This window comes from Hypomesus nipponensis, chromosome 9 (genome assembly GCF_054491055.1).
Source record: "Hypomesus nipponensis isolate SF chromosome 9, ASM5449105v1, whole genome shotgun sequence".
Lineage (NCBI taxonomy): Eukaryota > Metazoa > Chordata > Actinopteri > Osmeriformes > Osmeridae > Hypomesus > Hypomesus nipponensis.
The window spans coordinates 2,530,001-2,557,823 of NC_140369.1; the positions used below are offsets into that span (position 1 = coordinate 2,530,001).

At 46.2% G+C, this 27,823-nt stretch overlaps 2 protein-coding genes across 2 annotated transcripts in view; one reads left to right on the top strand and one right to left on the bottom strand.

Annotated features, from left to right (window-relative positions):
• The window catches only part of arhgap9 (Rho GTPase activating protein 9), a 19,193-nt gene extending 19,092 nt beyond the window's left edge, over positions 1–101 (top strand). Inside the window, exon 19 of the mRNA XM_084705399.1 lies at positions 1–101. This exon is cut by the window's left edge and continues 1,087 nt beyond it. The gene's annotated coding sequence lies outside the window, so the exon portion shown is untranslated.
• A 1,623-nt stretch (positions 102–1,724) lies between these two features.
• LOC146272320 (zinc finger E-box-binding homeobox protein zag-1) lies at positions 1,725–26,158 on the bottom strand. The gene is made up of 9 exons (XM_084705409.1): positions 26,101–26,158; positions 8,778–9,029; positions 6,525–6,740; positions 6,078–6,250; positions 5,732–5,840; positions 4,425–5,637; positions 4,103–4,181; positions 3,740–3,914; positions 1,725–3,333 (listed from the first exon to the last, which is right to left on the bottom strand). Exons 1-9 carry the CDS (start codon positions 26,156–26,158, stop codon positions 2,558–2,560), a joined length of 3,051 nt encoding a protein of 1,016 aa, XP_084561535.1. The 3' UTR covers positions 1,725–2,557.
• Between the last annotated feature and the right edge of the window lie 1,665 nt (positions 26,159–27,823).

The following is a 27,823-nucleotide window of genomic DNA, read 5'->3' on the forward strand; positions in this document are numbered from 1 at the left end:
GTTAGGCTGATAAGGACACCGATGATGTGAAATACTTCCTGTTACATCCACCATGAGACTCAGGCTGTTAAACACCCTTAATAAACCTGTGCTGTTTCCCATCTCAAGACTGGTGTGTGATGCCTGTGTGTGTGTGTGTGTCTGTGTGTGTGTGTGTGCGTGTCTGCATGTGAGTGTGTGTGTCTACATAAGTGTATGCCTGCATGTGTGTCTGCATGTGAATGTGAGAGAGAGAGAGCAGAGAGAGAGAGAGCAGAGAGACAGAGAGAGAGAGGGTGTAGCCCAACCCCAGAGTGCTGTGTTAGCCGTGTGGTCGTGTGGTTAGCGTGAGAGATACAGGAAGTGTGGAGGTATGTAAACCAATCAGAGGCAGACAGCCAGGACAGCTCCCCTGCTGATTGGTCCGAATTCTGCTTTTAATAACAGAACAAAGACCAGAGTAGAAATGCATATGTTTAAAAACAGTGTTTTTTCCCTTAAACCTTGTCTCTCTGTGGCTGGGTAGTTTTTTACGACTGTGGCTTTGGCACTGGAATAAACACATCGGGAAAGAGGAAAAAGAGAGGAGAGAGTTCACACAGATCTGGATGTTTGATATATTTATTCATTTTTTATTTTCATATTATTGCAAGTTTTATGGGAGAGGGGGAAGGAGGGGAGGGGGTAAAGACTTTGCGACTCCAAAGTAGTTGACTGAAGGCGGACTATTTGATACAAGCGATAATGGGAACGATTGAATGAAATAATGATCTTAAAATGATTCCCACAGTAGAGCTGCCAGGACCGTTTTATGAACACAGCAGAATTATTTTCTGCTTGTATGAAAGTTTGAGAGCTGAGGGATGGAGTGCGTCTAACCAGGCTTGCTGCATGGACAGTTAAACAGATTTAGTTAATGTAACCTTAATGTAAACTGTTTCTATGTAGTTAATGTAACCTTAATGTAAGCTGTTGCTATGTAGTCACTGTAACCATAAAGTAAACTGTTGCAATGTAGTAATCTTAATGTCATATTGCTATGCAGTTAATGTTAAGTGTTCCTATGTAGTTAAATGGTAGTCATTGTAATCATAAGTACTGCTACAGAACTCTTAAGTCTGACGCATTCACCGTGAGACTCATGCATTTCAACTATTTATCACGCTGAGAAATAAGGGATAACTTGTCCTGCTATATACAATCAATGGACGAAGCGCAGGCATACTGACAAGCTGGTTGACTCGAGTTATACAGAGTCTCTAACTAGACATTTAAACCAGATCATTCTCAAACCTGAGACTCTGAGTCTAGCAGGTATTTGTGTATTTTGGTCATTTTACGTTTTACGTTTTGGGGGGCCTTGTTATTTATATTAACAGCCCTAACCCACATACATTTGCTTTAAATGCTGTTTTTATGTAGGATTAATCGACAGTTGGAGAGAGAAGAAAGGATAGAAAGACATGAAGGAAGTGGTGTTGGTCAGATGGGAGGTTGGTGGTGCACGTTCTCACCCAGTGAGCTAATGGCTACCTGGCTTTTGGATTCTTCTTAATAACTATTCAAATAGTTCAACTGAAGACAATAAGGTATAACAAGGTCTTGGTTAGCCGATTTATATGTTGTCCCAATTAAACTAGGTACACTTTAAGATGTTATATACCATTTTATTACAAGTACATCAACAAATATAAAACTTAAACATGAGTCAATACCAAAAGTTTAACAAAGTAAAAATACAGCTTGATTCATACTTGAGATTTTCATTCAGAGACAAATCTTTAAGGATTCTTTGGTACAGAAATATCAACAGAAACTGGTGACTTTTGGCATCTATTGTTTCCTCTTTGGTTGACCTCAAACACACACACACACACACACACTTTGACAGACTTTTTGTCATTATTATTTTTTTGTTTTATTTAAAATATATTTGTTATCACAGTCTCGAAACACTGTAACACACACACACACACACTACTAAACACGGCCTATCTCTCAAACTCTGTTTCTCTCTGCCTCTCTCTGTGCCTCTCTTTCTGCCTCTATCACTGCCTCTCTTTCCCTCTGTCTCTTTTATCCCTGCGCTCCTTAACACTGCTGGCTATATATGAAACAGAAGAACCCATTTGATAATTAGTTGATTTAAATAAGTTATTCCTGCGTTTACAGTCTGGGAATGAGCTGGGTCACATGGGTAAGGCTGGAACAATCAGTGGCTTTGGCTCCAAGGAAGGATCATTATGGCCAAAAAACAAAGGTGTAATGGTTTGCCTTACAAGGATAGATCTCCTATTTGGTTTGGTAGAGTAAAAATATGACCATGAATACCGCCAAACCATTAGTTGAGATATTATTATTGCTACACTGTGCCTGGTGGCTGAGATGTGGTTACTGGTAAATACCATACCATTCCTTGACTGACCACCGAAATACCGTTTGACCTACACACTTCTAATCCTTGGTTTTCTGCTGTATTTTCCACATGCACTGTTTGGACGTCGCTTTGGATAAAAGCATCTTCTGAATGAACAACCGTGAATGTAGCAGATGTGTAGGCAGAAGACAGGAAGCTCTCTCAACACTTCCTGTAGCCTCTTGGGACTGACGTGTTAGCTGAAGGGACCTGGACAGAGTGAGGTCCATGGGTCTGCTGCTGTCTTTGTGAGAGGCCTGGCTCGGCTTTGATATCCTGGTCTTGGTCCTGGTCCTTGCCCTGGTCCTGGTTCTCTATGTCTCTGGGTTCTGGTCCTAGCCCTGATCCTATCCCTGGTTCTGGTCGTAGCCCTGATGCTAGCCCTGGTTCTGGTCCTAGCCCTGAATCTAGCCCTAAATATAAACTGGAACCTGATCCTAGCCCTAAATCTAAACTGGAACCTGATCCTAGCCCTAAATCTAACCCTGATCCGGATTCCAAACATGACCCTTCTTCACGGTAGGCATCTCTACAGGCCTCTCCTTCCCTCTCCTCTCTCTTCACCTCCCTCTCCTCCTCCCCCTCCTCCTCTTCCTCCCTCTCCTCCTCCTCGAGGCCACCACAGTGCTCATCCAGGCTGCAGTCGCTCAGGAAAGTCGGGGTGGCGTTCGGGGTCGGGGTGCCCTCCCCCAGACTACGTGGATCAGCCCCGGGGGTCAAAGGTGGGTCCTCGAAGTCGAGGTCGGGGTCGTTGTCACGGCTACAGTAGGCGTAGCGATGGTTCATGTGCTGCGAGTACGAGCCGGAGTGGGAGAAGCGCTTGCCGCAGCGGTCGCAGCGGTAGGGTTTCTCCCCAGAGTGGAGCCGTCTGTGCTCGATCAGGTGGTGCTTGTGCTTGAAAGCCTTCTGGCAGATCGCACACTCGTGGGGTCGTTTACCTGCGAGAGCACGGACACAGGAGGAGAACACATTCAATCATATCTCGTAGATTGACACTCGTATTGACTTATTCACACGTTGTGTCACAGAGGGTTTATGATAACGTCCAACTCAAAGTGAAATGGTGATAGCATTTTTTTTTGCTTAATTGATATAATTGCTTATATAGGGTACAACAGAGAAGCCGAAAACAGACTAGATAAAGCAGAGTTTAGTATTCTTCATCAAGTACTCATCAATGAGGCAAAAAAACATTTTTCTTTTTTATTGTTAAATATTTTTTGAACCTTTCAAAAGTTTTTTTTTTTTTTTACTTGTTTTTTAACCTTTTGTTCAACGTTTTGAAAAAAAACTTTTCAAAGGCCTCTTTTCAAAATAAAAGCCCTCATTGCCATGCAGCGGTACCTGTGTGTTCATATTTGTGGCGGAGCAGTGAGCTGCTCTTCTGGAATGTCTTGTCACAGATGTTGCAGGCGTACAGTCCCTCCTCCGTCTTCCTCAGCCTCCTCCTGGTCCTGCTTCCCTCACCCACTTCCCCTCCAGACAGGAAGTCCAGCCCGCCACACCCCACAACCTCCACCTGAACAAAAAACACAGAGATTGATACACTCATGCTAGCACTGGTGGGACTCACACCACCAACCTTCCTCTAAGTTTAACTACTGTATGATTTATAATAATATAAACTACTATTTGTATAGTAATTTAGTTGTATTATTTCTTTTAAATATCTTTGTATGTGTGTGACCTTAGCAGACGACCTCTCACCCCTTGTCTCTCCTGCTGCATCTTCTGGATGACAGCGTCCATCTCTGAGTCCATGAGGAACGGCAGGTGTGGGAGGAGCCTAGGCCTTCGGAGGGCGAGGGAGGGGCCTGTGTCCTGCCCCGCCCCCCCCAGGCCAGCCTGGAGCAAGGGGGGGAACAGGGGGCGGTAGCTGCTGAACACAGACCCCCCCAGCATAGTGGCTCCGCTGTAGGTAGGATGGGGGTGGGAGGGGTGAGGAGGGGGGGTGCTGGGGTGCTGGTCCTGGAGTCTCTCCCCCCTCTCTCTCCTGTCTCTCTCTCTTCTCTCTCCTCCATCTCTCTCTCTTTTGTCTCCCGTCTCTCCAGGCGCAGGGTGGCCATTGCAGGCCCGGCCTCGCTCCCTGGGCAGGGAGAGGTCCAGGGGCTCGTTCTGGGACCCTGTTGGCCCACTGGTCCCTGCCCACCAGGAGCCCCTGTTCTGGGGCGCTGCCCGGCCGGGGAGTGGGGAGAGGGGGGATGGGCCGGGGGACAAGTCCAGACAGGCTGACGAGCCGAACCCAGAGGAGCAGATCCTCCCTCTCTTCAGTCTGCCTGGAGACGACATCTCCATCAGGACGGGGCTGATTGGCTGCCCGGGGCCGCCATTCTCCTGGCTGGGCCAATAGGAGCGCAAGGCCAGGGGTTCGGGGCGGGGCTGTAGAGCCACCAGGAGCTGCTGGGGGAGGGAGTGCCATCCTTGTCTGGGCAGGGGGGAGCTGTCCCTGGGGAGGAGGTTGGGGACGGCGGGAGGGTGGTGGAGGTCTGGGGGTCTGGGAAAGGAGAGGCGGTCGTTACCGCGAGGAACCTCGGGCATCTCTGTGGACGGCCGGCTGGTCCTGCAGAGGTATCTCTGATGCTGCATGAGCACAGCAGCGCTGGGGAAGAGCTGGGAGCAGCCCTCACACGTAACCCCGCCCACCTCGCCAGGCTCCGCCCCCTCGTGCTGCCTCGCCGGCCTATCAGGAGACGCCTTGTCCTCGTGCTCGCCGTTGTGGATGGCCGTGGATTCCTCTGGTCTTCCTCCTCCCACCTCCTCTACCTCCCTTTGGAGAATCGCCTGCAGAGCCTGTTGGAAGCGAGGGCCGGAGTGGAGGTACGGCAGCAGGCTCGAGCCCTGGAACCCACTGCCCAGGAGAGAGAACTCCCCGCTGGGGTCCCACACCTGGCCTGGCGCCCTGGAGCTGCCAAGGTCCAGGGGGGAGAAGTTCTCTCCCGAGCCCAGTCTGTGAGCTCGGTCCTGGGGCTGGGTACTATACGGAGAACCCCCTCCACTGTTCCTCCTTCCGCCTGCGGATGGCAGTGTTGGGGAGGAGCGCAAGACGGGCTGGCCGTTTGACACTTCTCCCCCTCCTCCTCCTCCAGGTCCTCCTCCTCCAGGTCCTCCTCCTCCAGGTCCTCCTCCTCCAGGTCCTCCTCCTCCAGGTCCGTTCAGACACTTCTTACTGCTCAGGTGGGAGCTGTAGGAGCCAGAGTGGGAGAAGCGCTTCTTGCAGTTGGAACATTCATACGGCTTCTCACCTGAGGAGCAACAGACAGCACACATCACACCTGTACCTGGGCAAAAGGTGTGTGTAGTTACAGGGTTATAAGGTGTGTGTGTGTGTGTTCTCACCACTGTGGATGCGCAGGTGTTCCTTCAGATGGTGTTTGTACTTGAAGGCCTTCCCACACTGCAGACACTTGAACTTCCTGTTTTCCGTCAGGTGGTCAGTCACATGGGGCTGAGACATTCCAAACAGATTAGAACTACGCACTTCTGATCCATTATTTTGGTCTGTACCATTAATATATACATATTGTATGTATATAAGATCTGATGTATACATTCATATTAATATGAATATCCAATCCATGTCCAGATGGATTTAGAGATGGATAAAGAGACAGACAGATACATACAAACATGAAGTAAATTAATTAATATACAATTAAAAGTTCACATCCAGTCTCTGTCTCACCTTGTCCTGTGATGGGCTGTGCAGAGGCATTTCCACCTGTGACCTGTAGGGGGCAGTGTAGTCGCCTTGAGGACCCTCCCTCTCTGGGCAGAATTGCATGTGTTCCCGTAGCAACGCCCCATGCTGGTAGCTCCTCTGGCAGAAGGGGCAGAGCTGCTGGGTCCGAGAGCCCTCTGGACTCAGGTCTGGGATGGGGAAGTAAATGAATACCTGAATCTGTGGGCGTGTGTATATGTGTGTTTGTGTGTGTGTGTGTATCTGTGTGTGTATTGTATGTAAGAGCCATAGAGAGACATTTCAGAGTGTAGCATATTAGTCAGCAGACTTAGAGATGGAGAACTGTGAATCAGCATTTTTTTTGTTTTGTTTGAAGTTCAAAGTGTAATAATGAGTGTGTGTTTACGTCTGTGGGTGAGTGTTTGTAGTAATGTGTGTGTGTGTCCCTACCTGCTCCCTCAGGTGAGTGCTGGGCCCCGGCTGACCAGAGGTGCACTTGTTCTCGGTGCCTGTGCAGGCCCCCAGGGTGGAGCAAGGCCGTGGGGGTGCTGGAGCCGGTGTGGAGCCGGGGGCCAAGCAGCCGGGCCGGGCTGGAGGCTGTCCTCAGTTGCACCAGGAAGTCGTAATGGGCCACATCGTCCAGGGACTGGCTGTCTGGACTGTGGTCTGAAAGGAGACGTGAAGCTTTGCTGTTATACTGTGTGTGTGTGTGTGTGTGTGTGTGTGTGTGTGAGGGGAGGGCTGGGGGAAGGGGTTAGCAGGGTTTGTGTGTGTGTCAAGGTGTGTGTGTGTGTTTGGAGGGGAGGGTGCGTGTATGAGTAAAATGGGGATTACTTTTCAAAGAGAAAGATACCAGATGGACTTGAGAGAGATGCACATTTAGAAGGATATAGATAAAAGATAAACATCTAGGAAAGGGAGAATAACAGAGAGAGAGAGAGAGAGAGAGAGAGAGAGAGAGAGAGAGAGAGAGAGAGAGAGAGAGAGAGAGAGAGAGAGAGACAGAGAGAGAGACAGAGAGAGAGAGACAGTGAGACAGAGACAGAGAGAGAGACAGAGAGACAAACAGATAGAGTGTACTACGTATTCCGCCCCTCGTTCCAAATGTTTGCAGATGTTGGCTGATAATCTGAGCATGTCTTCATGTGGCAGAGGGAGAGGGCTGGTGTGACCAGGCGTGATTGTAAAAATATGACTCTGAGAATCAAGTGAATCATGCAAATCATGTGAATCAGGCAAATCAGGAGCATCATGTGAAACAAGTGAATCAGGAGAATCAAGTGAATCAGGCGAATCAGGCAAGGCCACGAGAGCTACGTGATTGTTTCAAATCAGCGAGGCTTTCATCCTCTCCAGAGGAGACCTCTTCAGCCCATCTTGAGCTTTCAGTTGGCAGATGCTACTAACTGTATCACGATTCCATCTCAGATGCGGTCAGAGAGCGACAACGTCGTTTAAATCAGCTTGTTTCAAAGGAGATTCTTTATTTATGAAATGTAATACAAGGAAAATCTCAAAAACCTCTCAAGAAGGGGAAAACTTAATGGGGGAAGTTTAAGCACCAATTTTGATTAGGGAATGTTTCAAATGTGTTTGACTGTAGGGTTGCAACTAACGATTATTTTAATAATCAATTAATCTGTCGATTCTTTTCTTTTTTCGATGAATCGATGATAAAAAAATACATTTAAAAAAGCATGAATTTCCAACCCTTTATTCAAAAACAGAACTGACAGTTCAAATTCACAGTGCAAAAAATCTCCAGAATGTGCACAAACAGGCACAAGTGTTTAATATTAGCGTGGATTTAATGCTATATTCCAAGATGAGCAATTTATTGGAGTTTTGTTTAAAACTTTATTGAAAATTGAAAGGTTGTGGAAGTAGGCCAGACTTAATTAAAATAATCTGGTGTATATGTAAGATTTTTTGACACCATTTTGAAAAAAGTTAAGATTTGCAAGGATGAAGTTATTTTCTATCATTTTATTTGAAACTTCATTGAAAAAGTAAAGGCTGTGGAAGTATACCAGACATTGTTAAGATACTCTGTTAGAGGTTTCTACGCAACATATTTAGTGGCGTAATAATCGCGCGACACAACGAATCGATAATTAAATTTGTTGCCAACGCTTTTAATAGTCGATTTTAATCGATCTAATCGATTCGTTGTTGCACCCCTATTCGACTGTTTCGACTATCAGCCACACAGTTTAATTCTACACTTTCACTTAGTAGTTTGAAGTACAAACAAGAAGCAACACATGCATGATGTATATTTTAAGCTATCTTCATAAATGATAAGTATACATATTTAAAATATACAGAACAATCAGTTGTAAAACATAAGTACACCCATGAAACTGTCTTTCTCTAAATGTTTGGATCTTTGATATTTAAACATTACGTCTGGAGGTGATGCACAATTTCCCCAGAAATGATACCATCTCTAGTTTATACTGTACTGAACCCTACTGAACTGCCATACCCAGGAAGTCACTAACTGGCCTTTTGGTGAAAATACTGACTGTTATATTTGGTAAACTTGCTTTGACGTGTTTGAATCTTATGTCTCAACCGTGTTTTTGAGAAAATGCAGTCTGATGATCAATAACCAAAATGACACACTTCCATTAGTGTTTCTTCTCAGTTCCTCTCAGAGAAGGGGGCTTATTTAGAAGAGCAGTGAGTCTTGGTACTTACTGAACATGGTGAAGGAGCCCTTTTCTCTCTCTATGCCGTTCAAACAGGCTCCAGCTCTGGCCCCCTCCGCCCAGTGCGCGGTGGGGCTGAGGCCCAGGTTCAGGCTGTGGTTCTGGGCTGAGCAGGCGGGGCTGCCTGCCTCTGTGCCCTCGGTGCTGGGGGTCTGGTCCAGGCGGTCCGGAGGCTCCAGGATCCAGCCGCCTGCTTCATCCTCCCCCTCAGAGCCCAGGGAGAGCACGCCCTCCACGTCTCCTGGGATGATACGGGCACACACACACACACACACACACAGTCACCCACGGATATAGACACACACACACACACACACACACACACACATGTGCATGCATACACTCACACACATACATACTTTTATTGAGTGTTTTTCTCTTATTTACATTGTATTCTCTTCTACATTATCGTATTATTGTTTCTTATTTTTTATATTTATTATTACATTTGCAACATGAGTCATAATTACATGTTATTCATTTAGCAGCTGCTTTTGTTGACATAGTGTACAAATTGTACAGAAGATCAACGAACGGAGGGGGTTCCATTTCAGTGGTCTGCATGTCATAGTGTTTACTGCGTCACTATTTACACTATTGTTTTCATGTACAGCTAAACAGAATAAAATCAAGAACACACATAAAGTAAACAGCAGTAATTTAATGGCGTGAACACAAATGTAAAACACTGCGAGTGTGTTCACCTTTTTAATAGTAGATTGTAATAACAGATTGCATTAAAACCTACGCTATTTACGTATGGCATTATTCTTCCTTGTAATCAAAGTTTCTAGGGGTGCCAGCAAATATCAGAAGACTGAAATGTGACAGCTTGATGTAATAGCAGAATATCTGGCATCTTTGTGTAGGTTGATCCGATTAGCAATGATATGAGTCAGATGTGTTTTCTGAGTGTGTTTGTGTGTCACCAGATACATTCAGAGGAACACACAGGACTCAACACTCCTGGATTCAATTCATTAACTGCAAAACCTCTTGATAATATGTGTTTGATCATCCCAACACACGAAATTCAACTTTTAAATAATAAAAAATACTAACAAAATCTCATACAGTTTTTCACAATTGATAAAACACTAAACCCCATTCTCTGATTTAAATGTTCAGTGGCCTAAACCCATTTGTCGAATCAGACACTCTTTTGGCAAAACTCTAAACACATTCTCATTCACAAAAAACATTTTGCACTGTGATGCACTTGTGCTGCAAAATTGTAAACGGGCGGGAAACAGTACACACAACTACAAAACAGTTGTCATCTGTAAAACCCAACAACTCAAAATTGTCCACACTTTTTTCTAATGGTGGTTTGGGTCAGCTGTCAACACCAACCAACCAACAATTTTACTGTAAATGTTTGCCTTCCACCATTCAGCCCTTTTCTCACCCCAATTGAAGAGTTTTTTCTCTGCGTGGCAGTGGAAGGTCAATGACCGAAACATAAATACCAGGATAAAGCTCTTACAGGCAATGGAATTAGCCTGTGGTGACATAGGTGTGGAGTGTTATACCCCCATTTTTCATTTGTTCTTTGTTGACAGTACTAGTGTAAGTTGTGATGGTTACTTTAATATTTTCTTAATTGCTAAATGCATTTACTGTGTATACATAAACACATTTTTCTTTACAAGTAACTACATGCCCTGGATTTTTTTGTGTTGTGTCTAATGATTGCTACATAATGTTTATATATTGATTGGCTGTGTTTATGATCTGAAAGCGTTGTTTGATTTTGAGCACAGGTTAAATGGTTTAGGGGTGAGTGTTTCTGAGGTTTTGGAAATTTAGTTTGAAGAATTGTTTGGTGTTTACCGTTTCAAGAAATGTGTTTTAACAATTGTGAAAAACTGTAATATATGATGAAGTTACTGCACATATACACTCACACACTCACACAAAGCGCTGGGACAGTATGTAGCAAAGGAGGGGATGTGGTCTCGACAGCAAAGTTCAGGTCTGACTGCCTTTTCGGGCAGCAGAGACCACACACGCCTCTCTCTCTCTCTCTCTCTCTCTCTCTTTCTCTCTCTCTCTCTCTCTGTCTCTCTGTCTCTCTCTCTGTCTCTCTCTCTCTCTCTCTCTCTCTCTCTCTCTCTCTCTCACACACTTATCTTCAAGTCTTCCCGGTATGACAAATAGTTTAATTATACAGTCAAACAAATGCACTTCAAACTATTGTATGCATGTGAGAGTATTTATAGGTGTGTGTGTGAGTGTGTGAGTGTGTGAGTGTGTGTGTGTGTGTGTGTGAGGAAAAGCTGAGTGGGTAAGCACAAGTGAGTATTGTTGGAGTTCTGTTATGTATCAGAGTCAGGTCACTGGCATCTTAGGACACATGTAAGTTTTCTCTGAGAAGGGCAAAGGAAGGGAGGGTATAGCTCAGAGGAAGTGAACTTCACGAGCAATCAAAAGATTGCAGGTTCAACAACACCCCCCTCTTTCCTGTGCAGCACCTTTGATGAAACCATCTGCTTCAGAAACTATTGACATCATCGATAGATTCAAATGACCGTTGAATGAACAGAATGTTATTTTCCTCTGTTAGCGAAATGGGCCGTATTCACCCAGGTTCAGCACACATCCTTTGCTCTTGAATACCCTGCCGTAGAGGAGCTGTAACAGACCGCAAGACTGACTGGTCACAGTTGACTAAATCACTGCTCTTCAATATTTAACCCTTTTTATAAAGCTGTGAATATACCTCATACCCAAATACCTGAGACATAACACCTAAATACATAATTGAACACCTAAATACACAACACTTAAATGCCTAACTCCTAACTAAATACCCAAACACCTAAATACTTAACGCCTAAATTCCTAAAACTCAACATGAATAGTGGAATCAGGGGAAACTGATCTGGTTCCTGTAAAGGATTAAACTAATAACCAATACTTTTCTCTATAACAGACTGAATGCTCCATGTCGCCTTATTTTGTGAAAAATATTAGGCCTGCAGAGGTTTTCACACAAAACAAACGCACAAACACACGCACAAACAAACGCACAAACACACGCACAAACACACGCACACACACACAGTCTCTCTCTCACTCATCTTTGGGCATGCGTTAAGCTCGACATGTTTTTCTACTTGTGTTACTTCGTTCTAGTGTCTGTGGTTTCGTGTGTCTTTGTTGTTGGGTTTCATTTGAGTTTGTTATTGATGCATTGCTGTGATCTCTGGGCCAATGTGGTATGAAGCATAGCTTAGTGTCCAGCCAAACCCTTAAAGGACCATTAAACGTGTGTTAAAACTCAACCTCTCGCTCTCTCTATCGCGCTCTCTCTCTCTCTCCCTCTCTCTCAATAGGACCCAGGACTGTTCCATATTACAGTCAGATTGTCTGTAAGTGTCTCTCTCCTGTCTGACAGTGACATCTCCCTGACAGGACTTAGTCTCTGATCATCTACACTGCCTGGCAGGACCTAGTCTCTGATCATCCACACTGCCTGGCAGGACCTAGTCTCTGATCATCTGCACTGCCTGGCAGGACCTAGTCTCTGATCATCTACACTGCCTGGCAGGGCCTAGTCTCTGATCATCTACACTGCCTGGCAGGACCTAGTCTCTGATCATCCACACTGCCTGGCAGGACCTAGTCTCTGATCATCTACACTGCCTGGCAGGGCCTAGTCTCTGATCATCTACACTGCATGGCAGGACCTAGTCTCTGATCATCTACACTGCCTGGCAGGACCTAGTCTCTGATCATCCACACTGCCTGGCAGGACCTAGTCTCTGATCATCTACACTGCCTGGCAGGACCTAGTCTCTGATCATCTACACTGCCTGGCAGGACCTAGTCTCTGATCATCAATGCTGCCTGGCAGGACCTAGTCTCTGATCATCTACACTGCCTGGCAGGGCCTAGTCTCTGATCATCCACACTGCCTGGCAGGACCTAGTCTCTGATCATCTACACTGCCTGGCAGGGCCTAGTCTCTGATAATCTACACTGCCTGGCAGGACCTAGTCTCTGATCATCCATGCTGCCTGGCAGGGCCTAGTCTCTGATAATCTACACTGCCTGGCAGGACCTAGTCTCTGATCATCTACACTGCCTGGCAGGACCTAGTCTGATCATCCATGCTGCCTGGCGTGTGGTATTCTCTCCAGGGGACGTCGCCTCCATGGAGGCTTTACTGGAGACGGAGCATTCCTCATCACTCTGGCCTTTTGTTCCACTAGAACCAATAAATCAGCGAGTGTGTGTGAGAGAGTGTGTGAGAGAGAGAGAGATTTATAAGAGAGTGTGAGAGCGAGATGTATACTTTTTTGCTGTGTGTAACAGAGAGAGAGAGCGTGTGTGTGTGTGTGTGTGAGAGAAATTTAGACTTTGTGTGTGTAAGCAAGAGAGAGAGAGAGTGTGAATGTTAGAGAGAAATGTAGACTTTGGGCCTGCTCTTGCACCCAGCACATGGACTTAGTCAACGACGCAAGTGTAATTCCTAGTTTGCACTCGACGCAAAGCCGACTTTTCCCTCCACAGACGCAGGTCGAAATGACTTTGCGCTCCTGTGAGCGGTTCAGCGAAAAAGGAGGCGTGTTCCGGCGCAAACGTTCCTTGGTGCTATTTTGCAGTTTCAGAAAAACAATTCCGCCACTGACCAGGAAAAACGTGGTCTAAAGTCAATGGCGTAATATTCAGATGATATTTTAAGGGCGCAAGCTTGGTCCGTGTGCACTGCTGGCGAGGTCAGGGTCTTCTTTCTGCGAAGCTACGTTACATTGTTTTGATTTATGGAGTGTTACATTTCTTCAATGATTATAAAAAGATTTTCATGAGAAATCCTTATGTATGTGAACTTGATTTTTTGGCAATTTCCTCCCACGCCTGTTTAACCGAAGCTAATTTGGGTGGGTTTCAGTTCCCATCTCCATCAGGATCAGAATCAGAATTTGGTTTATTTGCCATGTAGCCTATGTTACACAAACACAGAATATACTGTGGCAGGAAGGCGCAAACAATAAACATATAAGGCCTACCGATCTTAAATTAAGTAAAAAAGTACAATAGTTAAACTCATTCTAAGAACTAAACAATTAAAAAATATAACAATTTAAAAAATAATAATAATAAATAAATAAATAAATTATAAAAATAAGAATTTGAATGAGCAGCATGAGCGGACAATTAAGTGTAATGAGAAAACTGCTCTGCCTTTCCCATACAATGTCACCCAATAAGGCCCTTTGTGTCTATGTGTAAGTAAGAGAGAGAGTGTGTGCGTGTGTGTGTGTGCAATGTCACTTGCATTTTGCATGCGTGGGCCCGCTGAGTCAAGCTGAACTCGTTTACCCAAAGTGCTGCATCACGGCTTCACCTCCAGGGACAGCCCTGATGACAACAACTACCTGCCCAGGTGTTCTCTGTACTCTCCCACAGAACCACACACACACAAATACACACACACACCCGTACACACACAAATACACACACACACATACACACAAATACAAATACACACACACACACACACACACACACATACACGTACAGGCACACTCACAGAAAGATGCACACGCACACACACACACACACACACACACATACACACACAGGTGCATACACACACACATTGCTATAGCTTCCAGGAACTCTATTCTCTCAAATCTTAGTGTGCATAGTCATACAACCCTGACTCAACAGCAGACTGTTGCAATTCTTACCTGGTATTACAGGGCTAGTTACAACAGGGGTATTACAGGGCTAGTTACAACAGGGGTATAACAGGGGTAATTATATTGGAGTTATGTTGATTAATTAAGCAATAATGGCATCTTTGTGTGATGTATTTACATGCTAGCTTCCACACTAAACCCTTCAGGTACCGGCGGTATCTATTGTTGAATTGAACTAAATGAACATCCTTAAAAGCAATTAAAACTGATACTGAAACAAAATATTAAAAACGTGATTCTAAGACTGGATTGAAAAAAAGCTAAACCATGACCAGACGGTATTCCTCATAAATGAATTAACATTCATTTGTAAAACAGTATTTATGAAAAAATATATAGGCAGTATAGTCAAATTTTGTGTATATTTAGGACATATCTTACCATTTAAATTAAAAGATTTAAAGAGATTAGGACTAAGACTGTGCATGACCATTCTGTATGTAGATATATATTTATTTACTATTATATATGTTTATACACATTTTATGGAAGCAAAGTTCTGTACAAATATTAAAGTGTGTAATATATTCTGTTTCTCAGCGGTTAATGTTAACAACAGAAAACAGATTAACTTTTATTTTACTTTAAAACGAGAAGCATGGTTGAGCCAGAGACTTTCAACCGCCAAACACACAAATATGGACGATATACATAATAATAAAATAAAGATTAAAGCTTAAAAGCTTATCTCTCTTTCTCTGAAAACTGAGGTCAAGAACAAACCCAGACCAGGTACAAGACCAGACCAGACTAGGCCAGACCAGACTAGGCAAGACCAGACTAGGCAAGACCAGACTAGGCCAGACCAGACTAGGCCAGACCAGACTAGGCAAGACCAGACTAGGCCAGACCAGACTAGGCAAGACCAGACTAGGCAAGACCAGACTAGGCCAGACCAGACTAGGCAAGACCAGACAAGGCCAGGCCTAAACCTTTACTCTAAATAAATCCTTACTCTACTTAACCCTTGTGTTCTCTTCGGGTCATTCTGACCCATCAGTCATTGTGACCCACCGTCGTTTGCAACAACTTTACCGCATACTAAAACAAAATGAAGCATTTTCTTTTAACCGTTGGGCTGTCTCAGACCCCCCACATTGCAAAGGTTAAAAGAAAATTATTTTTATTTGCTTTTGTATTGGGTAAAATTGGGTAAACACAACGATGGTTCGTTATGAACCTTTTGGTCATGTGACCCGAAGGCAGCACAATGGTTAAACTTTCAAGTACTGTACTTTTATGTGCATTATTTTTATGTTGCTTTGGATAAAATGAATAAACTGAACTGTACCTGAACCCTAACTGTAGCTAAACGTCACTTGTGCTGATTAGGTTGTTAGCGGTTGATTATCAAACTGATAATGATTTATAAAAATATAAAACGAACCCGTCACATAAGTGCCGCTGTAGGATTTGTGAGAGTGTCTATTTGTGACTTTGTGATGTTGTGACAAAATACTGTGTGATTAAGTTGCAAGCCAATTTTCCCCACAGGGGAATTAACTATCTATCTAAATACTACATGTAGAAAACACACCAGAAAAATCTACAACGAGAAGAGCACATTATTTCAGTGATAAGAGTCAAGGACTTGGCCCGGTCACCCTTGTGAAAGAGGTCTTGATCTCAATGGGCTTTTTATCTGGTTAAATAAAGGTTATAAATAAAAGGAACAGTCTGTATTTTTACACGGTACTATATAACACAATTACAATTACGTTGTTTTCAAGTGTCATCTGTCAAATCTCAAACAGCAACCAAGTACAGATGTTAGTTGAGATACTGTGTAATTATCTAAAAGTATTTTCAAAGTCACAAACTTTCTCACACAAAATCCCACACACACAGGCCCACACCATAGTCACAAAGTCACGAAACAGGCAGGAAACGTAGTTAACAAGTCACCGTACCTAAAACAGCAGTTCAGCGAAAAAACCTCCAGCAGGTGTTGATACAGAACGAATGACACACCTTCAGGACAGCTAAACTAAAAAAACCGAAATAAACCAAAAGGACCTGAAGCCTGAAAAAGCGTGCAGTGTCACACAAGCGTTCTGACATTCTGAGATGAGTCACATGTCCCCACATCAGAGAGCTGACACCTCCCACCAGCCACCCTGCTGTCACCACGCTAGGCCTGCTCTGGCCTCGTTTACCTTGGTCTGGCGACTGCACCGCTCACCAGGGCTGGCCCAGCACATGGCCTGCTGAGTTTCATGCCTTTTGAACATTTGGCAGAAGCTTTTGTCCAAAGCCACATTTGGTAAAAATATTGCTTGTACTGTAGAAAGCGGAGAAGAAAGTGAGTTCAGTGGCTACGTCTGTCACTGTCACTGTCAACCCCAGGTGACGGTTGTGCTGATGTCTCTCGGCAACACACTGGGACGTATGGGGGGAGAGAGAGGGGAGGGGGGAGAGAGGTAGAGGGGGAGAGGAGGGGAGAGAGAGAGGAGGGGAGAGGGAGAGAGGCGGAGAGGGAGAGGAGGGGAGAGGCAGAGAGGGAGCGAGACAGAGAGATAGAGAGACAGAGACAGAGAGAGAGAGAGAGAGAGAGAGAGAGAGAGAGAGAGAGAGAGAGAGAGAGAGAGAGAGAGAGAGAGAGAGAGAGAGCAGGAGAGGAGAAGAGTCAAGCTGCCCCTGATCCTCCCACGATGAAATGAGAGCAGGAACAGGAGGGAAACTCCCTGAGCTCACACACACACACACACACTCATGCACACTCATGCACACCCATGCACACCCATGCATACACACACCCACAGAACGTTCTGCTTCACTGGCCAACTGTTGAAGACAACACATTCTCTTCACATTTTCCTTGTCATCTACTGTATTAGTATTTTATAAAAATAATGTATTCATTTAGCCACGGCAACACACAGAGGGGAATTCAACCTTTTGATCTCTCTGTCGTCTCTCTCTTTCCTCCCTGTCTCCTCTCTCTCTCTCCCTCTCTCTCCTGGAACAGCCTCCCTCCCCATCACCATGTTGGGAATCAGCCTCCATCCGTCTCTCTCATGTTGGAGTCTCTCACACCACACTATAAATACCAACACACACGCACACAAACTCTCTGACACACACACACACGCACACACTATTTTACACAAACACACACACAAGTACACCACTCTATAAATACCAACTCCCTCCAAATTAGTTTTCTTCTCCCCGTTCCTGGTTTGTGTCCCAGATGAAAGCGTCTTGGGGTTGTGATGCGGCTCTCTGACTCGCACATCCACTCCTCAGACCGCAACACGGCCACCCGCCAATATTAAAACATTCTCGAGCGACACAAAAGGTTTGAAGTTTTAATACGAGGACGCAAATACGCATCTTTATAACGCGTCTGGTCTGCTGGTGCCGGAGTCCCAGATCACTTCTGAGGTGAAACAACTGTGTCTGGTGAACCAGGTCTGGTTAGCCTGCCACAAACAACAACGCTTTCATCTCGATGGCTTCTTAAAGACGTGTTTTTACATCTGTGTGTTTTAGAAAACACTGAGGAACAACAAGATCAACCACCACTTCATCTGCCACAACTCTGACTGAGTGCTGGAGAAGAGGGGGGCAGGCTGGGGGGGGCAGGCTGCGGGGGCAGGCTGGGGGGGGCAGGCTGCGGGGGCAGGCTGGGGAGGCAGGCTGGGGGGGCAGAACAAGGTTGGGCCACCCTGCTGGGAAGCTTGGTCCCCCTACTGCCCCTCCCCCCCCCCTACTGCCCCTCCCCCCCCCTGCCTACCCCCCCCCCCCCCCCTACTGCCCCTCCCCCCTCCTCCTCACACACATTTCCTGCTCCTCTGTCTTGGTCGGAGTTTCTCTGCTCACACACCTGACATGCAAACATGAGCTAGGTGAGCCCTGAGGAAGCCTTCTGCTGTTGTTAGCTACACACGCAGCCCCACCATCTGGTCTGCCCTGGTACTGCAGCTGGAGGACCTCCAGGGAGTTTGAATCGTACATCCCACCTCCCAGAACACCAGAACCACAGAACCACACAACTCCAGAACCCCAGAACACTAGAACCCCAGAACACTAGAACCCCAGAGCACTAGAACCCCACAACACCAGAACCCCACAACACCAGAACCCCACAACACCAGAACCCCACAAAACTAGAACCCCACAACACCACAATCCCACAACACCAGAAAACCAGAACCTCACAGAGGGAACTATGGAACTCAGTTATAACAACAAGAAACAGAAATGCTGTTTCGATTGATTTGCCCACAGGCAATGACACACACACACACACACACACACTCACACAACACGCAAGGCACTCATGCATGTTACGTGTCTATAATGTGTCTCTTTGAGCATGTGTGTACATCATTACTGTCAATGATCCAGCAGAGTGTGTGTGTGTGTGTGTGTGTGCGTGTGTGTGTGTGGATGTGTGTGTATGCCATTGCAGACACCAATCACAGAGGAAAAAGAAGACAAGAACACAAAATCTCTGGGAACTGGTATTTCTGCATGTTTGATGTTTGACATGTATCAGAGATTTAAAAAGGACGGGATGGTGGGGGTGGTGGGGGGGACTGAGAGAGGAAGAGCTGGGAGGGGGAGGATGGAGAGAATGACTTGGGTGGGGCTGTGGTTGGCGAAAAGCGAAGAGGTTTGAGAGAGTGACAGGGGGCTAGAGAAGTGTTCGGGAGGGAGACGGGGGGCAGGGATGAGGTTGGAGGGGGTGAGAGAGAGACTTTAGGGAGGCAGGGGGAGGCAGGGGGAGGCAGGGATGAGGTTGGAGTTGCAGTAAGTTGAAGCAGAAGGCTGGCGAGCCAAGAAGCTTTGATGCCTGTTTGAAGTGGGTTTGAGGGGAGGAGACGAGTGTGGGTGTGAGTGTGTGGTATTTGTGTGTGTGTTTGTGTGTGTGTGTGAATGTGTGTGTGTGTGTGTGGGGGCATCAATGCTGTTGGGGGAGGCAGCACAAGACAAGAGGGAGAGGGAGAGAGAGAGAGAGAGAGAGAGAGAGAGAGAGAGACAGAGAGAGAGAGAGAGAGAGAGAGAGAGAGAGAGAGAGGGAGAGGGAGAGGGAGAGAGAGAGAGAGAGAGAGAGGGAAAGGGAAAGGGAAAGGGAGAGAGAGAGAGAGAGAGAGAGAGAGAGAGAGACAGAGAGACAGAGAGGGAGAGAGAGAGAGAGAGAGAGAGAGAGAGAGAGAGAGAGAGAGAGAGAGGGAGAGAGAGAGAGAGGGAAAGGGAGAGAGAGACAGAGGGATAGGGAGAGAGAGAGACAGAGAGAGAGAGAGAGAGAGAGAGAGAGAGAGAGAGAGAGAGAGAGAGAGAGAGAGAGAGAGAGAGAGAGAGAGAGAGAGGCAGAGGCAGAGGCAGAGACAGAGAGAGGGAGAGAGAGACGGAGAGAGAGAGATAGAGAGACAGAGAGACAGAAAGAGAGATTGAGAGAACGAGAGAGGGAGGGAGAGAAAAGAGAGAGCCTTACACTCTTATCCTCACTTACATGACGCCTTGACACACTCCGCCCCTCATTCCTGTGACCCCAACCCCACTCCCCTAACCCCACCCGCCAGAACTCTATCTCCGCCCCTCATTCCTGTGACCCCAACCCCACTCCCCTAACCCCACCCGCCAGAACTCTATCTCCGCCCCTCATTCCTGTGACCCCAACCCCACTCCCCTAACCCCACCCGCCAGAACTCTATCTCCGCCCCTCATTCCTGTGACCCCAACAGCACTCCCCTAACCGCACCCCCCAGATCTCTAACTCCGCCCCTCACCACTCCTAGGTAACAGGATACTGACTAGCGTGGGAACAGCACTGATTAGACTTTCTAATTCTACAGATGTCACAACACGACGGAAAGCGATAAATCATCAAGATACATCCCTCCGTGAGTGGGTGGGGGGGGGGGAGGTCCACTGACTCTCTGTGATAGGCTAACTGACACATCGACACCATGTCATAGGCTGGCTGGCAGAGTGGGCGGTCTCTCTGAGCCCTCACTTCCTGTCTCACAGGAAACATCCTTCCTGCAGGAGCTTGGTCTTATCATACCTGAGCTACTCTGATCTGCATCATGCTTCTGTCCCCAGCTCACTGGTTGCTAGTCTCACACACACACACACATGCAAGCACACACACACATACGCACTCACATATTTGCACTCACACATACGCAGACACACACGCTAACACAGACACAAACACCCTAACAAATAAACACACACACTCACATATGCACATGCAGGCACTGAGTAGTGAGCACACGTGAGCAGTCACTTAGTCACACACACACACACACACACACACACACACCAGAGCAGTGTAGTCATAATGTGTCCAGTCAAACAGGTGAAGGACTTTAGCTACTTTCCTCAAGGAATGTACCCTCCCTCGCGTCCTATCTCTCTTTACCCTCCTCTCCTTCTCCCTCCCCCTCCCTCTACCCCTCTCTTTATCCTCCCTCCCTTACTCCCCCTCTCTCTATCCCTCTCTTTATCCTCCTCCCTCTCCCTCTCCCTCTCCCTCTCCCTTTCCCTCTCCCCCTCCATCCCTCTCTTTATCCTCCCCCTCCCTCCCTTACTCCCCCTCTCTCTCCCTCTCCCTCTCCCCCTCCCCCTGGCAGGTGAAGAGTGTGGGTGTGAGAGGGAGTGTGTTTGGGCTGTGGAAGGAGGGCAGATTGGTGGTACCTGTTGATCACAGGTACAGAGAGAGCATCAGAGTGAGAGAGGTGGAGGGAGAGTTCCACAGGGAATTTGAACCTGACTGTACACTCTAAAACACATTTACATTTTGTCATTTAGCAGACGCTCTTACCCAGAGCAACTTACAGTAAGTAGGGTGAAGTGCCTTGCCCAAGGACACAATGTCATTTTGCACGACCGGGAATCGAACCAACAACCTTCTGATTAATAGTCCGACTCCCTAACCTCTCAGCCAACTGATCCCCGATATTCATTTAAATATTCAAATTACAACATGATTTAAAATCATCAAATTCATAACAGAACCTATTGCACTATACGGTGTCCACTAACACACCAAGAGTTGGAGTAACAGGATAAACACTTAATTGAAACTCTACAGACAGAACTCTGCTCTGAGAGAGAGCTTTATATCCTAACCGAATGCAACCTTTAAGAAGACATTCGAACAACACCCTTACCTAAAATGACAAACAAAAAGATAATTTAAAACTTTAACCGGAGAAACTGGTTTATTTACTAGGAGACAAGCCTTACTGTTCAATATTGGCAGCAAAGGTCACATTCAGTTAGGAAAAAGAGCTCTTCCTCCACATCTCCCTGTGTGCAGAGAGCACATCCTCTCCCCTTTGTAGTCTGGTCTCCCTGTGTGCAGAGAGCACATCCTCTCCCTGGATAGCCAGGTCTCCCTGTGTGCAGAGAGCACATCCTCTCCCTGGATAGCCAGGTCTCCCTGTGTGCAGAGAGCACATCCTCTCCCTGGATAGCCAGGTCTCCCTGTGTCCAGAGAGCACATCCTCTCCCCTGTGAAGTCTGGTCTCCCTGTGTCCAGAGAGCACATCCTCTCCCCTGTGAAGTCTGGTCTCCCTGTGTGCAGAGAGCACATCCTCTCCCCTGTGTAGTCTGGTCTCCCTGTGTGCAGAGAGCACATCCTCTCCCCTGTGTAGTCTGGTCTCCCTGTGTGCAGAGAGCACATCCTCTCCCCTGTGTAGTCTGGTCTCCCTGTGTGCAGAGAGCACATCCTCTCCCCTGTGTAGTCTGGTCTCCCTGTGTGCAGAGAGCACATCCTCTCCTCCCTGTGTAGCCAGGTCAGCCTGTGACATCCTGTGTCTACGCCCAGGCTGTGCTTACTGAGTCTGAAGATAGTTGACGTCTTCCTTTGGTTTTGATCTGACACAGTGGTCAGGTAGTCTGTGTACTGTCTGGTTAGATTCAAATTGCGTTGTAGTTTACTAGTAGTAAAAGACGTTTAACTTCTTTCCAATAAACAGTGTATTTTTATTTTTGTAACAGAGGGAGGCAGAGAGAGAGAGGGAGAGAGAGAGAGATAGAGAGAGATAGACAGAAAAAGAGAGAGAGAGATAGCCGGTGTGCATATGAGAGTAGCCCAGTCTAACAGAACGAGCCCTCAGGAAGCTATAAAGCAGAAGAGTCAGCCTGAAGGTGTGACTGTGAGCTACAAATACTGTACTCTACTCTGTTGTAGTCTGTTACACTATGAAGGTAATAAAGTCTGGTGTTGGGGCTCCTCCCTGCTGGCTGGTACCCCTATCCCCTCCCTCCCTTCATGCTCCCATCCCCATCCCCTCCCCTCCTCACCCCATCCCGTCTCTCTCTCTCCCTCCCTCTGTCTCTCTCCCTCTCTCTCTCTCTCTCTCTCCCTCCCTCTCTCTCTCTCTCTCTCTCTCTCTCTCTCTCTCTCCCTCCCTCTGTCTCTCTCCCTCTCTCTCTCTATCACTCATACACTCTTTTCTGTTTCCTCTGTCTATCTCCTTTTTTCTCTCTCTTTGTCTTGCTTTTTCTCTCTTACTCTCTGCCCACTGTGACAGCCCTGTGCCAGAAACACACACATTCACTCACACACACATTCACACACACACACACACACACACACACATTCACACACACACTCACACACACATTCACACACACAGTCACACACACACAGCTGGGCTCCAGCTGCGCACAAAGACTTGTGTTTGGATCAATGAAGGAGAAAGAAGAAAAAGGGGAAAGAGTTTAAATAAATTGGCACCTGAAAAAAGAAGAAGAAAATGAGAAAGTAGGAGTGATGGAAAGAGAGAAGGGGAGAAAAAGAGAGATCAGAGAAAGGGGGAGAATGAGAGGGGGAAAGTGACAGAAGGGGTGAGAGAAAGGCAGGAGTGTGACAGAGAGAAGGTGAGAGCGGAGAGAAAAGGGTGACAAAAAGAGACAGGGGAGAAAGGGAGAGGAAGGGGGAGAGAAAGGGTTAAATGAGTCCTGTCTCCTTTATGGATCTAAACCAATGCTTACCATCCTGCTTACTGTAACCCTGATGAAAGACTGATCCACATTAACACACACACTTTAGTAAGGCTGAGGCTAAGGCTGGGGCTGGGGCTAAGGCTGGGGCTGGGGGCTGGGGGCTGGGGCTAAGACTGGGGCTGGGGCTAAGGCTGGGGGCTGGGGCTAAGGCTGGGGGCTGGGGCTAAGGCTGGGGCTAAGGCTGGGGCTAAGGCTGGGGCTGGGGCTAAGGCTGGGGGCTGGGGCTAAGGCTGGGGCTGGGGCTGGGGCTGGGGCTGGGGCTGGGGGCTGGGGCTAAGGCTGGGGCTAAGGCTGGGGCTGGGGACCAAAACCAGATTGTCATCTTCAATGTACATATTTCCACTCTGTCCTACAACTGAAGCTGGTCTGCTCTGCATGTGGCCACAGCAGAGACTGGAAGACTAATAATGTCTGCACTGTGCTGATATCAGTCCACTATGACAGCTTTATTTGGTAGACAGAGCCTTTATCAATGTACCCCTTGGACAAAGAAGAAAAGATAGTTTAAAAAGTGTTTTTGCTTTCCTTCTTGGAAAGATTCACTCTAATCGCTGTCTTTTGAGTAAGAGTTGCCAAATTCCAATTTGATTTTATCAAAGGCCTCTCCCTACGCAACTCCCCCCCCCTCTCTCTCTCTCTCTTTCTCTCTCTCTCGCCCTCCCTCCGTACGCAACTCCGCCCTCTCTCTCTCCCTCTCTCTCTTTCTCTACCTCCCTCTCTCCCTCCCTACGCAACCCCCCCCCTCTCTCTCTCTCTCTCTCTCTCTCTCCCTCTCTCTCTCTCTTGCCCTCTCTCCCCTCTCTCTCCCTCTCTTTTTCCCTGCTTTTCTCTCTCCACACAGCCATCTCTTCCTCTTTTCATCCCTTGCTCTCTCCTTACACACAATCTTCTCTCCCTCCATCGATCCCTCTCTATCCTTCCCTATTTCTCTCTATCCCCTAGCTCGCCCTACACACAGCCATTTCTTCCTCTCTCTTTCTCTCCCTCTCTCGCTCTCTCCATCCCTGTTTGTTTGCTGCATGCATGCGTGTGAGTGTAGGTGCAGTTGTGAGTGTGAGGGGGTGTGAAAGTATGTGTGTGTGTTCGTATGTGTGTAGGTGTGTGTGCGTCCATTTGTGTGTGTGTGTCACACCCGTTAACTGTGCCTGGTGGCCTGTCACCATTGTCACACCTTTCCCGCTCTCAGAATGAGGAAACGAACAAAGCCAAGATGTGTATTCATCTTAAACCAGCGCAAAGACAAACCTTCTACATGTCTTACAATCACGGAATAAATATGGACAGTTCTAGGATGTACATAGTGTGTGTGTGTGTGAGAGAGAGAATACAAACAACACACACTTACATTAACCATGATCCTCTGATAGCAAAACGAGTAACAGCAAACTCATGAACAGGCCTCAGTTCCTCTTGACACCGTTCAGAGCAAAGGAACACGTCAACAGTAAAGAGACTGAGATGCTGAAGTCAAATAGGCTATTTAAAACTTTTAAAAACTGAAAAGATGTATGCAGGATGAGTAAGCTATATGTGATGCGTTTGTTTTCTAAAATGCACTGCTTAAGGATATAAAATGCAGTTAACCCAACTATCTACTTTAATAAACATACTTTGGAGTTTAAGAAAAGCAGGCAAATTATGCAGTCCACGTCATGGGCCTGTGTATGAAACTATTAACCTGTTTCAAACTGCATCTTTAGCTATGTCGATGTAAGTTTAATTAGCTTACCTAAATCACATGCAACTGTTAAATCCATGTTTACAAATTGTGTAATTGTAATTGTGTTTAAAATGTATTAAAAGTCTAATTATTTTGTGATCTTTTTACGTTTTTTCTCTTGCTTTATTTCAAATCTACCCGTCCCTCGTGTCATTCTTACAGGCTTAGTTAATTCATCTGAAGTTTATTTTTGCTCTTCCAGTGATGTGTTCACCCTGCCTGAAATAATAATGCAAATTCACCAAACACTGACAATACAATTATCAGGCGTCGGATTGGAATCTAAAGAAGAGCAAAAGATTACTGTAATCAAATGTCCGCCTTAACCTAAATAAGAAATATGCTTTTATTTTCAATAGAAAATATAGTTTTTCTTTAACTAACTTAAATACATATTATTTCCTTAAAATAAATCATTCAAATAAAATAAATATTTTTTGGTTTAGTCGGTTTGATATTTTCTGCACCGTTTTTCTGACATTATTTAAAAGCTACGTTTGACCGTCCGATCCCAGCGGTGTTGAGCTGAAGTTAGTAGGCTAAGTTTTCAGAAACTTGGTATCCAGTCCATCACCTTTGTGAGCACGTAACTGTAGTTAACCAGCCTAGTCTGAGCACAAGTGATTTCTTTCACATCCAGGCCAATGTCCAGTGCTGTGTTCAGGAAGATGACTGCGAGGTCGCGTCTTACATGATTATTTTTTTATTATCTCCTTAAATGCAGTGTCAGAGTTGTTAAAATACACTTTTGTGACATGACATTAAAATGAGTATAGGCTACTGACCGGCTTCGCATAAACAAAGATTTGACATCCGCAAACTCTAATCACGAGATCCCACGCGACCGATGTATCATTGTTTATCGCACTGTTTATAAACTTCTGAACAACTTTCTGGGGATCCCTTCGTACCTTGGTTTCTCCTTGGGTTCGCCTGCTTCCTTCGTTTCCCCCGGCTCCCCTCCGCCATCATGTCGCTTAGACTGTCCCGGTCCTCTCGTGCGTGTCCGTCCTGCAGAATGAATGGTGTGAAACATGGTTCTCGTTCACAGCTGGGGACTAGCGCGAGCTCATGCATCAAGTCGATAAGCGCAAGCAGAAATGATGATGTCATCAACAGAGGTCCTCTCGACTCTAAAGACAGTTAAATCAATAATGACACTCAAACACTCAAAGGTTGCTGGCTCTGTAATTCATTTAGAAAGTTATTTTCAACCCCCCCCCCCAAAAAAAAGTTTGGGGTAACTTTTATCTCGCTCTTTCAGTGTGTTGAAGACGCCGCTAGCAGCAGAACATCAGATCAGTCCACTGTGATTGCTGCTTCAGATTAAGACCTAATTTCACATCACAGAAACTTCAAATGCAGGCATGACTTAAAGTCTTACAAATAAACATTCATGGAAATATTTTACCCCGAAGAGTGGGCTATACAGGTATCCCCCGCAACGGATTATCCGTTATACACCTCGCACCTGTGCTGGGGTTCCCCGGAGCGAGCCCCCGCGCCGCGGCCTTTACTAGATGGCTGTAGGAAGCGGAGCATTGTCAGTCTTTTGTGTTGGAACCTGGGTCGTAATCTGTTTTGCAACTGAAAAACACATCCCAAGAACTTTACACGTCATTGAGGACCCCCGTCTTGGCATTCTAACGCCCAGAACCCCCCACTTTTCGCGAGGGCTTCTCTGTAACCCTTGTCTCCGCGAGGCGAGGCAACCAGTATTTCCTGTAACTCAAAAGCTGCGAATATTGTTCCGTATAAATATCACGATCATTTTAACCTATACCAAAAAGTCAACTGACGACGACGACGTAACAACAATTATTACATTGTATTAATTTGTTTTCTAATCTGCAACTATTTAAAATCAAGTGTCAGGCGTAACAGCCTAGATCAGCGCGAGCTTTGTTCAGGTAAAATATAGAATATACCCGTCATTCTATGAACCGAAGATTGCGTCGGTAAATCGACACAGTAAATTATTATCTTCGACTCATGTGTCTTACTATGTGTCTAGCGCGTCTAAGATGTCCCTCCAATTAGAGTTCGTGTCGGGAAGGTGTCACCAACTCAACCCTCACCCACCGACTGTTCTAGGCCCCTCTGATAATTCAACTTATTTTGTTTGAGCTTGTTTGAGTTTGATTTGAAGCTGCCAATATAGGGTAAAATGTTAGAGACCGTGAGAGAGAGTTGTAGAGAGAAAGCAGGAGAGAGAAAGAGAAGGGTAGGAGATGGAGGGCTGAAGGAGGGGGTGGAGGAGGGGTAGAGGGGTTAAGAATCTACAGAGGTCCAAGGAGGGGGGGAGGAGGAGGAGGAGGGGGGGGGTGGGCTATTGTCCCACTCATATAATACCCTAAATAACTGAAACCATTCCTTTTGACCAAACGCAACACTGTCACTAACACACACTGACACTCACGCACACGCACACACGCGTAAGGGGTGGGGGAAGTACCCCCTACGGTGGTTTAGTCCTTGTCTGTGGTCCTGGGTTCAAACTGGGTCACATGGGGAGGGGTGGTCTGTAGCAGCATATTAATCACAAGTTAATTATACACCAAGCTCTGTGACAAAAGGAAAGAAAAAAAAGCTTTCACTTGAACGGCAAGACCATAGAAGAAGAAGTCACGAAGC